General features: G+C 40.2%; 1 protein-coding gene across 2 annotated transcripts in view; it reads right to left on the reverse strand.

The window, feature by feature from the left end:
• DDX10 (DEAD-box helicase 10) overlaps window positions 1-15,562 on the reverse strand; it is a 176,044-nt gene that overhangs the window by 116,451 nt on the left and 44,031 nt on the right. For both annotated transcript variants that reach the window (XM_044441435.1, XM_044441436.1), the window contains exons 12-13: window positions 11,674-11,762; window positions 8,890-9,313 (exon numbers count right to left, since the gene is read on the reverse strand). In XM_044441435.1, coding sequence (XP_044297370.1) covers window positions 8,890-9,313; window positions 11,674-11,762 — 513 coding nt within the window. The remainder of the gene's footprint in view (window positions 1-8,889; window positions 9,314-11,673; window positions 11,763-15,562) is intronic.

The raw sequence follows: 15,562 nt of genomic DNA on the forward strand, positions 1-15,562 counted from the left end.
TAGTATAGCAATGTATCAAAACAGAAATGATAGGAAATCATTCTTTGTCATGGTACAATACCGAGGCATATCTTGAAAAATGTCCTACTTTCAAAGAACAAACTAACAGGGAATACAACTTCTTCACTTGATTACCTACCTTACTCAAAGAAGTAAATCCACTGAGTTTTCATTTCAGAATAAATAGCTTCTGGATACACACTATATTATACACAAGAGCCTTTAGGGGACTCTACCTTTAAAGATGGTCAAAAAATAGTTTAAATAATAATAATGACCACCATTTACACTGTAGCTTCTATAGCTTTAGAGCTGAAAGCTTACATTTGCTGGCCCTCACAATAATTCACCTTCTTATTTCCTGCCCAATGGCTGTTTAAGTATGTGGAGTGGACACTCTTCCAAGTCGATCACATATAAGACTTTCCTTATTTTCAGATCCATGGTTCTAGCTGTCACTACAGAAACTAGTTCAAATGTGAAATTCCCATACATCATGTCAACAGCCTCCCCTCCATTACTCTCAAGCACTTCAGAGTAGAACAAACGAAACCTACCTACTAGAGCCTCACTCCCCTTTTGATGCTCATTTAGCTGGCTAAAACGTCATTCAACTGAGTTGGTATCAAGGTCAACAGGAACACTGGACCATCTGTTCAATCTTCTGCTTAGAATTCTGAAACAGCCATTTTGAACTAGTCCTGAGCTTTAACTAAATTAATGTTGCCTATATAAACTGCAAGGCAGGGTATCTGCTAACAAATTGTATGTCCTTCTTAGGAAACAACTACTGCATTTTGAACTGTACAGCAAATATCCAATAGTGACTAAACCTAGGGTGAAGGTTTTCAGAATTGTGCAGCGCATTCTAATTTAAACAGCAGAATCACAGTATCAATTATTCAAACAATCAGGTTCTCCTATTGTAAAAGCAAATAACATGTTCTACTTCAATGCAATGTGTATGTTCTTATAGAGTTTTTACAAGAGGAAACAAATCAGTCCATTAAGAATCCTTAAATAAGATCAGAAGCAAGCAACATTTCCAACAAAACTGTTGAACATCAACAGCTGCACATTCAGCACTTCATTTTCAATCTTATCCAATGATGTGTGTGTGGAATCTCAGACGCAATGCTAAGCCTTATCACCTTAGATGCAACTGAGTGGCAATCATCATATGTAGTTATCAAGCCCGGAGAATTCAAGTGATACAGACATGAGTGACAGACATTGCTTCACCATGCAATTTAAGACAAAAGTAGCTGAAAACACTAGTTATCACACACATTGTCAGGAAACCTTGGCTTGAAACTATGTTCTAGAATCTTCTGTCAGCTAAGAACTCAGGCCCTTCCCACCACATTCACACATCTCTTTTTCTACATAGCAGGGGCTAAGCCATTTTCCTAGTCTCTTCTTTGTTGCAAAAACCAGAAGAGAAGCTATACAAAGAGAGGGCAAGGAGCACACAGGACTTGAAATAAATGTAGAAGACTAGCTGAAGCTCTGCTACTAATAAAATACTTCATTTTATTTGAACTGTCTCTTTCCATATGCATTCTAACCTTTGCTGTCAGCTCACATAAAATTGACATTCAATAACAGAGACAAGTAGTTCTAAGAAAGTCACATACCTTTTATAAACTTAAATTTGTGAGAGACTTGGACAGTACCATTTAAGTAATCACATTTCACTCATTATAGGAAAATGAAGTCAGTCAAGCACTGTGATCTAACAGTAAAGTCCTTGAGCCAGATCTGCTTTACAAGAAAGCAGCCATTTTCCGCTGCGGGAATGATACTGATTGTAAGGAATTCTTAGAATCATTGTTAACTAGATTTCTAAGAAAGATCTGCCAGTGATTAATGGATATGCATAATTAGAGCTGTAAAAAGCAAGGATCCACAGCTTTGAGTCAGAGAATCAGCCCTGAAGTAGCAGTGTACTTTGGAAAAACTAAACTTACCTCCAAAGATCAGCACAATGTCAGGTGCAGGATTTCAACCTTTCTCTAAAAGAAGGACAAGGTCATGGCAACCAGTTTTTGGCTGGCTACCAAGAACACCCACCAAGCCTTGCATATCATCAGTGTTAATACCTTCTGGACCATCACCCAGCTGTAAAGATCTACACCAGGGGTCCCCAAACTTTTCCACCAGGGGGCCAGTTGAAAGCTGCCGGTGCTGGGCGCAGGCCGGAAAGGTGGCTCCAGCAGTGTGCGCAGGCCGGCGCGGGGGCGGTGCGTGTAGGCGGGCGCACTGAGGCTGGGGTGTGCGGCGAGGTGAGATGAGGTGCGGGAGGGCATGCGCCATGAGGCGGGCGCATAAGGCAGTGGCTTGCTGGCTTGGAGATCGTTTTCTCTGAGCAAGCAAACTGCTGCCTCCCTGCGTGCAGGGTGAGGTGGCGGTTGCGGGCGCACACGAGGACATGGGCGGCATGCAGTGGGTCCAAATGGACATGGTGGACCAGATCCTGCCCCAAGGCCGTAGTTTGAGGACCCATGATCTACACAGTAAGCTCTGCACATCTAGGTCCATTCCTTCCAAGAGCAAATCCACTTCTCTACTGCGTGTCTGCAAACAATCCTACTTTCAAAAAGTAATATTCAACCTCTATTTCAGAGATGCACAACTTGTGGTTCCCTCCTGTTATTCTGGCCTACAGTTTGCATCAGCCCTAATGAACAAAGCCAGCTGTGAGAGTTCATGTGAGCTGTAGCTCAAATCAGTCTCAAATACTCCTTTGCTTTATTTTTTATTAGTGCTCTTCCTGCCCTCTCCATTCCACTGGTTAACTTTGGGGCAGTCATATACTTTTAGCCTAACCTACATCATAGACTTGTTATTATGAGAATAAAATGGAGAGGAGGACCACCTTGTAAGCCATCTTGGGTTCTTTGCAACAGGATGAAAGGTGGAACATAAATGCAAAGTAATAATTTCATATCATAGTTTGCTTATGGTGATGCAACCTGGAGAACTCACTAGAGTTTAGAGGATAAGCATTAAATTCCACTGGTATGGTCCTTTGTCACGTTTGTTTCTATGTGGTTTTGAATCTGTGGCCTAAAGCCCTGCTTGCTTCTTTGCTTTTGCTTTGTAACTTCTGCATAACAGAAGGCTAATGACTGGCGCTAACACTAGCTAGTCTGCCTACACAGGGAGAAGGTGGAATCTGATACTCGTGTTCTCTTCAGCAGGGCAGTTTCTGGTCTTTGTAAAGAACTCAAGGAACATGTTGCACATTAAACAACAAACAGAATGAATCCAACTTATACCAAGTTAGACCACAGGTGTGGCGTGGTCAGTTTGGTGAACAATGACTGGAATTCTCCAGGTTATCAGGCAGGGTTCTTTCTAGACACTAGCTAGAGATATCGGGGACAGAAGGTAGGAACTTTTGTATGCAAAGCAGAGTCTCTATCCACTGAGTTATGGTGCCTTCACCACCACTGTCACATTCTGAATTATCTAAATGATTCTCTGGTTCAGTTTTCATATTGGACAGTGGGCAAGGCCTGAATGTACCTGAAGCTAATCATGTCGGGATCCAATCATGGTAGGTATACTGATGTTTAAAGCACAGTGGCATCTAAGCATCATACACTAAACTTGCTGCAGATGCAAGAAAATTCTCTTGTCATCAAGTTGTTTTTGGATTATCACAAAGTTAAAAAGACTGTAGTCAATTGTGCTTAGATAATAAAGCCTGTAGATCTTTACTGTTCATAACTGAGACTAAACTTGGAGCAGGATATGAGGTCTGGAGAATGGCTTGCTGCACACTAGAGAATGATTCACACTTTATGCTGTTTTGAGCAATTTAGAATAGAGGTAGGCAATTAGTTTTGGTCTAAAACTTCCATCAGGTCTAGTCAATCTATCCAATAAGGGAGTTGTAGGCCAAGACATTTGGGGGGGGGGGGCGCACAAGTTGCTCGTTGTTGCAGGGTAAAAAGGGAATAACTATTGCTAGTTACTAAAGATATAATCCACAAGCAGCGATTTTACATTTGGTTGGTCTTCCCTAAGGCCTTTACCCATACTAAAGTACTTCTCTATTAATTTTGCTCTCATTGTTAGTTGCTGAAAAATATTTTCGTGCAGCCTGATTACAAATTATAGGACATGTAATTCTGCAGATATGGTTTCTTTGCAGCTGGTTGTTGGTTCTACCTTTCAATATTGTGTAAAGTGTCTTCACAGTAATGGAAACATTAATACTTAAAATGTAGCTATTTCAAAACTCTAAAAGCTTATTGTAACTTAATTGGCCACTTCTTGACTTCTTCATAAGCATAAGCAGTAATAAGCATCAGACATGCACCTGCTCTCTCCTATTAAATGGAATAAAGGGCCTTCCAAGACAATATAACAGAGGTCAGGAACTCATAATCCTCCTGAAGTCGTTAGAGCACAATTCTCATCAACCCCAGCCAGTATGGTTGATGATTTAAAATTGTGGGAGTTGTTGTCCAACCACATTAGAGGGCTACAGGTTCCCTTCATCTGCCATACAGTAAGAAAAAATTCTGAAATCCTTCCTTTCCTCAGCAGATGATTAAAACACTGCCTACCCACAATTACATTAATTTCAAGACCAACCCCCACAGATTATTTAACAAGATATTACAGCCTTAAAATCCCACAAAATTAATTAAGCAACTTGTTTCCTCCATGACAACCTATTTAATGAGCTGCCAATGCAAGAAAAGGTTATGCCAATGGAATTGTTATTTAATTTTTCTAAAAACAGAAGTGTTTGATTGAGCTAGCACTGACATGCAGTGGAAATAGCATGCTTCTAAAAGAAATGCCAAGATTCTTCCGCTAGCCCATGCAGTCCCACTCTGTACTCTATCACGAGCTGAATATTTCTTGAAAAATCTTTGGATGAAGCAGCCATATAGTCTTGTATTACCTGCCTTCATTTTCAAGCTCTAAATTCATTAAAGTCCATACGCATATTCTCAATTTCATTCCAGCTACTGATCAGGCAGGTTTGCACGGAATGCTAAAACACCCTGCTAATAAGCCACAGTCAGTTGGTTGTTTGCAGAACCACCCACAGTGTGCCATGCAGACTCACCATGGGTTATTCTCCTCCTCCTTTCTCCTCAGTCCTCCAGCTGTTAGTCAGTGTCCTATGTGGCAAGAACCCATCTTGTATGTCCCTCTCTGTTCTGATCACTATACCTATTTATTTACAGACCCTCAGAAAAGCACGATTCATCTCAGAAGTCAAGCCTCAAAAATGTGTTCAAATGTCTTTGTTTTTTAAAGTGTTTTTAAACACTTTGTTTTGCTCAAGTGTACATTTACTGCTGTAGCATAAATGTAGTTCCGTCTGGTCTATGCCCGTGTAAGTTTCAGCTGTCAAAGGGAGCAAAGTACAATTGACAATAGATGGAAATTGACAAGAGAAAACCTGCATATAGGCTAATTTGCCACAGTTGCCAAGTTGCCAATTTAAATCATCAGTAAAAAGAAAAAACTAGGTGCACTGAAAGGAGGTTGTAACGAGATCAGCCCCTCAGCAATATCATGCCCTTGATTTCAGGTACTGAACTGACAGTTCTTGGTACCTTTCACATTTTAGAATGTCCCATTGTCCCCAGCAAGTCCAGAAAGAGGAGATACTAGTAATGTCTCACCATGGCCACTTAAACTTTTCAAAGGGGGAAAACAAAGGAATCATAATTGCAAATACAAAATAAAAGGTATGATGCATGCTTTTATACAGCACATCTACTTTCTTCTGCCATGAGATGAAATAAACACAAAATAGTATCTTTAGTCTTACAGATACTGGGGTCCAAATAACTATTAGAAAACTGAAATAGAATAAGTAATATTGTTCCACAAATAATGGCAGAAATCCTCAAACTGAAAGCCTTAATAAAAATGAAACCCTGTGATGCATTAGTTCCATTAATACAAAGGATTAATCAAGGTCCTTTAAAGTCAAAAGACCATTTAAACCCCCCTCAACACAAAGAAAAACCATTAAATCCAAGTAAATAAGTCTATTCAATCTAGACCTTGGACAACCAGGACATTCAAGTTTATAAATCAGATGTCTAGACAGCAAAGAGCTTCAAATAAAGGCTAACTTGTCCATGCACCTAGGATGCCCTCTGGAACAGAAAGTATTTCCTACCTCTTCCTGATGGGCAAAGGGACTCTCATAGTCAGGGACTGCATACAGTATAATGTGGGTTACACCCAAACACTGTTTCCCTATCAGGGCTCAGTGATTAATTTTGTTCCTGTTAAGGGGTTGACTCAATGGCAGTAGTCCTTGTTTGGCCATATTAGCTGATAAACTAGATGAGGTTTAGCAAAGAGGTTTCAAGCACAGCATGCTCTCCAAGTTCTTACACATAATTATGTTGTATGGGGAACCTGCCATTGTCAGCTTTTATTTGAGAGAAGTAGGGGGAAAGCAAGCAGTAAGTCTGCAAAGATAAGGCTTGAAAGTAGTTTGAGAGATCATAGACTAAGTACAGGCAATGTTTTCAGATATTTTGGACTCCATCTTGCACTATCCCAAAACACTGGCCATGTTGGCTTGGCCTGATGGGAGTAGTAGTCCAAAACATTTGGAAGAAAATTGTTTATCACAGAGACAGGGAAATTATGATGGCAGAATACATAACCATCTCCCTTGCAATAGTATTGCCTTTCTCCATAATAAGCCCAAGTAGTAATCAAATATTTTCAGATTTGGGTACAGAGTTTGTACTAGAAGCTAAATTCAGCTTTTCTTAGGAAATAATTTGGCTGGGTTAGGTCACAGGCCACAGCAATTAATTCCCCCTGTAGTTGTGGAGAAACATCTTGTAAGTGTAATACACAATTTGTATCCTGTACGATGACCCTTTTGCTCTCTCACACACACATGTGCAGGCACACACACACACACCCATACAAGCTGCTTCCCCAGAGTAAAATTCATGCCATTGTGGGAACGTCTGTACATTCATTAACTGCATGGTTGTTCACCTGCTTACATTTAAACAAGATGAGAGTACTAATTGGCTAGGAAAATCTGCACAGTTGTCCCCCTCATAGAAAGAAGTTGAAGTCACATATTCTCCTCAAGGCTATAAAATTGAATCACAAGGAAAATGCCCTCACTTTTTCCTGGAGGGAAAGAAAGAAGCAACTTATGACCCTAAAATACATGAACATAATAGACAATTTTGGACAACACATTAACAAGCCATGCAATATGGGTTAATCGCCTGCAGCCCCACAATGTGCCTGGCAGACAACTGAGAACACACTGGATCTGTGCCCCCTTGATTCCAGTGGATACCAGGGGCAGAATGAGTCCACCCTATTTCTCCCACCACAATAAGAAGTCCAAAAGGCAGCAAATAACAGGATTCAGCAGGCTGGCTGACAAGCCAAGTGGAGCTATCCCCACCCCCACAGCCCACCCTTCATCACTACCACAGTCCTTAAGGGGGCACAGGGGGCACTTCAGCCAGCCATCAAACCAGCTAAACTATCTCTGCTATGATGTGGCACAGCGGAGTAAGGCTTGCTTCATCCAGCTGTCAAATCTGCCAAACTGATCTCTGCCCAGGTACTATAGCACTCCCAGAAGGTCTCACCATGGCAGCAAGAAAACAGAGATCAGTACAGCCAGATTTCAACCTCATCTCTATCTTCTGTTGCCACATCAGGTCCCAAAACACTAGCCACAGTGTGTGGGGGGTGGACACCAAGGACTGCCATTGTGCAGAATACAAAGCAATCTCTTCTCCCTCAGGAACACTGCCATGGTACAAGGATGGGGACTGCTGAATCCAGGAGGATAGCTGGCTGAAGCTGTCCCAGCTCCTGTACTCTTTGTGACCCTAGTCAACCTGAAAGGTTGCCTGCCTGCCTGCCTGCCTCTTAAGATCTGGGGCAGAGGCCCTTCCCCGGGTGCCCTCCTTGAAGGAGATTAGGAGGGTGACTACCCGGAGAAGGGCCTTCTCTGTAGTGGCACACCAACTGTGGAACTCACTTCCCAGAGAAGTTTGCCTGGTGCCGTCACTTTATTCTTTTTAGCACCAGGCTAAAACATTTTTATTTTCCCAATGTTTTAAGATCTGATTGTTTTAATTGGCCTTTTATTGTCAGCTGGATTTTTTTAGGATGCTGTGTTTTATTTTACACTGTTGTGTTGTTAAACTGTCTGGAGACTTCAGTAAGGAAAAGTCTAGAAAAGTTTTATTAAAATAAATAAAAATAAAATAAATAAAAAGTTTCCCACAGTCTTGGGAAAGTCTTTCACAGCCACCCCGCAGTGTTGCTAACAGGGGTGCTGGCCTGTGAGATGCTTGGCAGGAGTGACAAGGGGTTTTCTGCAGACTCAACGGAATGAAATATAATTCATACAGTCTACATTCATGAAGACAGTGCATACATGTATCTCGTATCTACAATATGCCATCAAATGTTCAGAAACATAATTTTTGTATACTAGTTTAACTAATATGTGCATTTTGTGTGCATGAATTCATAACTCATTCATTGAGTCTGTAGAATCTTTCCTAGAGTCTCAGTGGCAAGGGGTGAGATGACAACGCACCATGAGTAAAACAATCACAAGCCATTGCATGACAGTGTGTCTTACAAACCAACATTAAGCCAGCCTGACAAACCCGCCGCAGATTCACATCACAGGACATCCCCACTGAGGCTTAGAAGCTTTGAGCATGTTCTCAAAGCCCCCACCATTGCCTTCAATGAGAACTGCTGGGTCATATAGCTAGGGGGTTTTGCCTTTACTCAATTTGCCTTTTAATACAAGTTAAACCAACCAAAACACAGAACAGACTTTTAACAGAACAAGCCAAAAAGTTTTCAGCCTTAAAAACAAATTCTTACCAATGCTGTGTTGTCTCCTGCTTCCAAACCAAAAACATTCAGCCGTTTTACAGTCAGCACATCAGGGTCCTTCGTGTCATCTTCATCCTCACCATCACTCCCTTCCATAAACTTCAGGCATTCAGCTTTTGAACCTTTGACTGTTTCAGGATCTTCTTCCACCTCAGACTGACCCTGCGATGCGTCATCTTCTGTTTCACTGTCTTTGCTGGAGAGCTTATTCATCCCTTCTCCTCCCAACAGTACTGCTTCAGTGCAGAGTGCTCTGCATTTCTCTACATCTTCCTTGCTTACATGAAAATATGCATCTTCTGGCTGCTCTGCCCCTTTTAAAGGGTTTCCTTTTTCAGGGTCATTCTCAAATATTTTCTTCTGCATTTTCTGAAGGAACCTTACACGTGGGGCCACTGCAAGCCCAAGGGATCTTAAAAACAGAAAAGCATACTAAGGACAAGGTTTCTGATCCCTTCTTAAATATCATTCATTACTGTACCCTCCCCGCCCCGAAAAAAAATCAGTCTGCATGGTCTTTATTAATTTTGTAAGAGCAACTGCTTTTAGCTCTAGCTTCCATGTTGGTAGGCCAAGTCATAGAGCAACTAAGCTGGTGTCAATCTTTACACCAGAAGCAAGCATCTTGCACTAGTCCAAAGGCCAAATTCTTTCTAGGAAATTAATGAGAGCTGCACCCTCTCCTCGTTACAGGTGCTGCATTGCAGAATATGCCACCATAATTTGAATATTATTATTATTATTATTATTATTATTATTATTATTATTATTATTATTATAACATTTCTATAACATAATAATAATATGCTGTGGTTTGTTTAACAGCAAAATGGAGGGCTGCTCCGGCCAGATTATAATAGCATGGTGAGAGGAGGCCACAAAAAACATTGGGGGGGGGGATGCCTTTTGGCCACCCCTGCTATTACATGTTTGAGTAAGTTCTGCTTCTCTAAAGCAAGTCTGTCTGCTTTATTTATTTATTTATTTATTTATTTATTTATTTATTTATTTATTTATAAGTTGCTAAGTAGTAAGATAGACACTCTAGGTGATATACAGCAGCAAAAGTCACAACTAGATAATCTATACCATCTTTAAAATATAAATAACAAATTGATGATGGTGATGGTGGTGATATAACCAAGATCATTAAAAAAAACCCCCCACCATGTCCCAGTGAGACAGACAACTGAATTTACTGAAATTATATAAAAAATAAACATCTAAAATCCATTATTAAAATAAATTATTAAAATGGATGGAGAAGAGAAATATTTTCACCTGGCACCGAAATGAAAGCAGAGTTGGCACCAGGCAAACTTCTCTGGGAAGCCTGGGGGCAGCCACCAGAAAGGCCCTTCCTCTATTTACCACGACTCTCACCTCCTTGAGGGATAGCACATTCAGAAGGGCCTCTTACCCAGTTCTTAATGGTCAAGTTGTCACATAATTCTGTTGACAACCAGAAAAAGGAATAGAGGACAAAATGGGTCCTTGGGTTAAATGGTCCCCCCTCTCCCAATATTACATATTGTTCTGATAATTGCATGTTGATAGGGATGAAGACTGGTTTGCTCTTTTCCCAGAGAAAAACCAATATTTGAACCAGGACTAGTTCTCTTTTCCTCGCTTCATGTTCTTATCTTTCATGTTACAGGCTGCCTTCTATGTGTATACATGCTTTATTTACTTGGAGAATTTCAGCCGTTCTTTAGGACTGCTGTTTTTAAATCAATAAAGCCAAATAAGCAAGTATTAACTATGAAAACCACAGACCATCTTGAGCATGGGCAGCCAAAGCTTTGGGCCATTTGTAAAGTCTTTGGGTGTTTTAGAGTACCTCTCCTGACACACATAATCAAAACTATTTTCCCCAGATCTATATGCTTACTTAGCAACAACCAAAGGTACAGAGACCAGATTTGCATGATACAACAACTTGAACCTGAACCATTTTCTCCAAACCATCTCCAAACCAAATCAGAAAATCACCCCGTAAGTTGTTGTACTCATGATGGGTTGTCAACCCACCACACTGACTCCATCGTGAGTATAGGGAATCAGCTACTGGGCTGCTTGGCAAGAGTGGATAAAAACCACAACAACCTTTACTGGTCTTATCTAGCAGCTCCCAGGTGGCCACTAGTGCCACCCCCCCCCCCAAAAAAATAGTACCCTCCAATCTGTACTTGGGAACAGATTGATGCTGGGTTCCACCCTTAGCCACTATAACTATAAACCATTTCAGGCACACTATAGCACCTTTACCCTTTAACTTTTTCCCTTCAGGCTGCAGTTGGGTGTCACAATCCTTGTTTGACAATTACAGACAGTGCCTCCTAAATGAGCCAGAAACACCCTGGAGCCTGTGGTTGCCAAGCATCATTCTTGTGCTGCCTGAACCAGTGAGAATGGGTGATTAACAAGCCATCCACCAACACTGTGACCAGATCACAGAAAGGTATTTGCCCATTCACACAGAATAAACAAGAACTCTGGAGAACCATGACTTAACATGAATTAATGATATGCATTCCTAGTTTGTTACTCTGACAGACAGAAACTAAAAGCTTAGCAGGTTAACTAAAGCAAGAACTAAAGGTGTGTGTATGTAGTGTGCATACACCCCCCTCAACTTTGTATAATACTTTCATTTCTAATTTTAAACACTGAGTCAACATTAGTTTGTGCAATACAAAAGAAAGCAGTAAAAAACCCAGACTTCTACTTAGCACTTTAGCATTTCTAATTATTAATGATGATAGCACTTACAGGGCATATTCTGCAATGGGTAATTTAAATACATCAAATACTTCTTTGTTCTTCATTAGGTAGACAGATCGCAGATAGGAAACAAAACACTAGGAAAAAGCAGAAGAGAAACTTGTTTGAACAGTAGAAAAAGGCATCTTCTAAATCTAAAAAAGAATCCCAAATGTTAAACAAGTGAAATTGATGCATTGCATTTCAGCTAAAACTAATTACTCCTACAAGTAGATCGGCTCTTTCTTGCTATTACAAGCCCCAAAGTCAAAAGATTAATTTTTTCAATTATCCTTTTTATGTATCTTGAGCTTTTGAGAGAGTTACATTTCCAAACTTTTCTCAGCAGTCATTATAACATCTACATATTTAAATATGAAATAATAATAACAGTAGGAACATTAGTATAAAGTATGGTTCCTAAAAGATCTGTATACAGTGAAGAGGTAAGTCTCAGCCTAGACTTGAATCAGGAATCCAAGGTCCCAGAAGCAAGGATCCATCCAAGTAAGAGAAAATGGAGATATCTCACCCCTGCCCAATGTCCCGAGTTCAAGACAGCATGGGAATGGGAATGCTCAGGTTTGGGGAAAATGTTTGATGTTATAAAGTGCAGCCTTATTTAGAGTGGGAGGACAAAATGAGTTCTTAATCTGGCTTGTCTTTCAGGGAAAGTGATATTCAAGGGAGGATGATATAACAGTATTCCCCTAACTCCTCTTGCTGCCAGGCATACTGGATCAGATCCAGACTTAGTTATGCTTACAGTATGCATGACCTGAGTCCAACTCACTAACCTGAAATCCCTTTAGTAGCCCAGGCAGTGCTATGTTACAATAAGGGATTGTTTCAAGATGCACCCAAGATGGTAACCAATACTGTCCTAACAATAACTACGCTCCCCAGATGAAAAGGAGTCATGTCTCCATAGCAGGGGTCTCAGACTTGCGGCCCATGGGCCAATTGCCGGGACGGGCGGGGCACGGGGGAGGGGCTGCGGGATGAGCGGCCCACCACCACTGCGGTGGTGGAATACTTGATGTGGCCCAGCCTCACCCAGACTCTACTTCCAGCGGCCCCCAGGTAAGTTGAGTTTGAGACCCCTGCTCCATAGCCTCAGCATAAATTTTAGGATCCTGATCATCTGCCCTTGTCTGATCATTAGAGCTGTATCTACTGCCTATTATAATTCAAGGGAAATACACCCAGCCTCCTGGTTTAGATTCATATACCAGCAGCCCTTTTCTGACCACAATCCACCATGAAACAGTAGTTCTTTTTAAAAAACCAAAACCAAAATAAAACAAAATCTGGTGACATATCTGTGATTAATTTGATTAACTGATTACTATGATTAAACAGGAAGGAAAAATATGAAATTATTTCATTCTATATCATAAATCCATAATCACCATTGCTATAAGATTCCTCAAATACGTATTCAGTCCAGTACTTTAACTATGTCTGCAATACTATGCAGAAATGAAAAAGCCTAGACACCCCTCCCCACAAGAAGGCATGTGTTTTTTAAATTGGTTTTTCCCATGGAGGAAGGAAGGAAAGAAAGTTAGTATTGTGGGAGGAGGGGTTGCAGTTACTGTCCATTTTATGTTGCCTTCCACCTCTTACTCATTACACACTGATCTTATAGCATGCTTCTTCCCTTGCCTTTCAAACTAACCTTCTTTCTCACCTATTACTTCTTAAAATTGAAGCTATTTCCTCCACCTGGAAAATCATTTTAAACTACTGATAGAAATTGTGGTATGGGATATTTTTGCCCTTAAAACCCGTCCCTGGAAACAACAGCAACAAAAACTAGAGTCACGGATTTTGCTTGCAGTTTCATGATATCCAGGCTGCAATAAAACACTGGAAAACCACTTCTATAAAACTGAATAACCTGCTGCTACCAGCATGCCCTTTCGTTTGGCTGGTAACTCAAGTGTATAATTCATTAAATCATACTGTTTTATGTTTCCACACTACTGTTCTGTAATTTTTGTTTGAGAAGGAGAGAGGAAAAATAGTTTCACAGACACATTTACTGGTACATGTATGGAATTCTCATTTGTCCTATCCACAAGTTAAAACTGAGAATCTTTTACAATTCATTAGATATTTCTATCACAAAAATGTTCAAAAGAGATGTACTGAATGGAGTAATTCTCTCTCTCATGCATGTGCACACACACATCACCACTTTAATCCAAACTACATAAAATATACAACAAGAAACCTACAGCAAAATAGCCATACTGTCCATCCAATTAAATTGTGCAGGTTTGCTTTTCACAACCATCAATATTGGCTGTTGGTATTTGGTATAAAAAGTGGCAAGGAATCAACTAGTGCAATACTAGAACAAACCTTGACTAATTAGGAGTATCTCAAGCAACAGCAAACTTCCATATGACTCTACTAGTGACCCATATTGCAGCACATTAGTTATGCATAACAACTGACTGATATTTTCCAGCCTTCCTGGTACATAATATGAGCACTGTTAACTACTTTATAGCCAATGGATGGCCAAAATTGAGGCCAACACTATAGAATTAGCAGTCACTTAACTGCTTCAGTAGCATTAGTTTGTCTCTAAAAGAACCATTTAACAAAGCCTTGCAAATAAGTCCACAAACATTGCAAGCTTCCAAACTTTTTACCAGCTTGATAATTAAATGTAACCCAGGCCTCACTGCTTATAAACAGGCAGCCTCCGCAACTGTGGATAACAATTTCCTATTCCCATATCTGGATGGCAAGTTAATTTAAAAATGGCTGACTGAAATACACCATCAGTCATAGGTAACTAAACCTATTAAAATAACTTAGAGGCTGCGTCAAGATGACCCAAGCTCAATCACCTGGATACAAAATGTAGCCCGCATAGAAATGTAAAATCCTAGGATCTTAGCAAACTAGTAAAATTTGCCTTCTACCAAGCAGACTGGTAGAGGAGGGGAGAGTGATCCATACCAGTTTGTTTCCATGAGCGTCAAGGAGGAAGAAACTTCCCTTTCTCCACAGTTACCAAAGTCTGGTGATAGAGGAGAGTATGCCCCATTCTTCGCAAGCCCATTCACTTAGTTACATATACTAATAGTAGTACTAATAGTGACCTGTCACGGCAAATACAGGACTGGGAAGTCAATACAGGGCTACTATAAGGCTCATTTAAGGACTGGATTGTTCTCCCATCCATTGTGTTTATTTCTTGTATGTTAATAATTAAGTGATTCTGCAGCCTTGAGAATTTTCTACTGGGGCTACACCTCCACAGTAGAACAAATATTTGTGCATAAGGTGTCCTGTTCAACCCCTAATATTTGTGTGAAAGCGCTGGGAAAAAAAAACTTCTGCCTGCGGTTTTGGGAGGTCACCAGCTAGACAAACCAATATTCAAACTCTAAAAGGCAACTTGCAATATGCATAACATACACAGATCTGAGCTATATTGGAATGCTGATGCTATAGTGATTTTAATCTGTTCTAGCAGATTTTCAAAGTCTATTAGCATTATTGAAAGTGTTTGTATTAAGTATGAGTTCCAGTCAGCTTATTTGTACTGTAAACTAAACACTGCACTACCATTAAAATATATTTTAAAAATATATATTTTCAAAGTATGATGCAGTTGACACTTAAAGGGGTTTTTTTGTTTAAAAAAAAGAAACAACAGCATATACACAACAGTGTACTTTAAAAAAATGTGTCTGCTATAAACAAAGTTGAAGCAATAAAGCTTGATTGAATTCAAAATTCAATTTTGCTATTCCATTGCAATATCTCTAACAGCGCCGCAGGGTTTGATGACAAAGTGATGGATACATGCTACTTTAATATCGAAGTCTCCCACAGACAGAACAGATCCAGAAGAGGCAGTAAATATAGAAAT

This window comes from Varanus komodoensis, unplaced genomic scaffold, assembly GCF_004798865.1.
Source record: "Varanus komodoensis strain SLA01 unplaced genomic scaffold, ASM479886v1 scaffold4, whole genome shotgun sequence".
NCBI classification, from domain to species: Eukaryota; Metazoa; Chordata; class Lepidosauria; order Squamata; family Varanidae; genus Varanus; species Varanus komodoensis.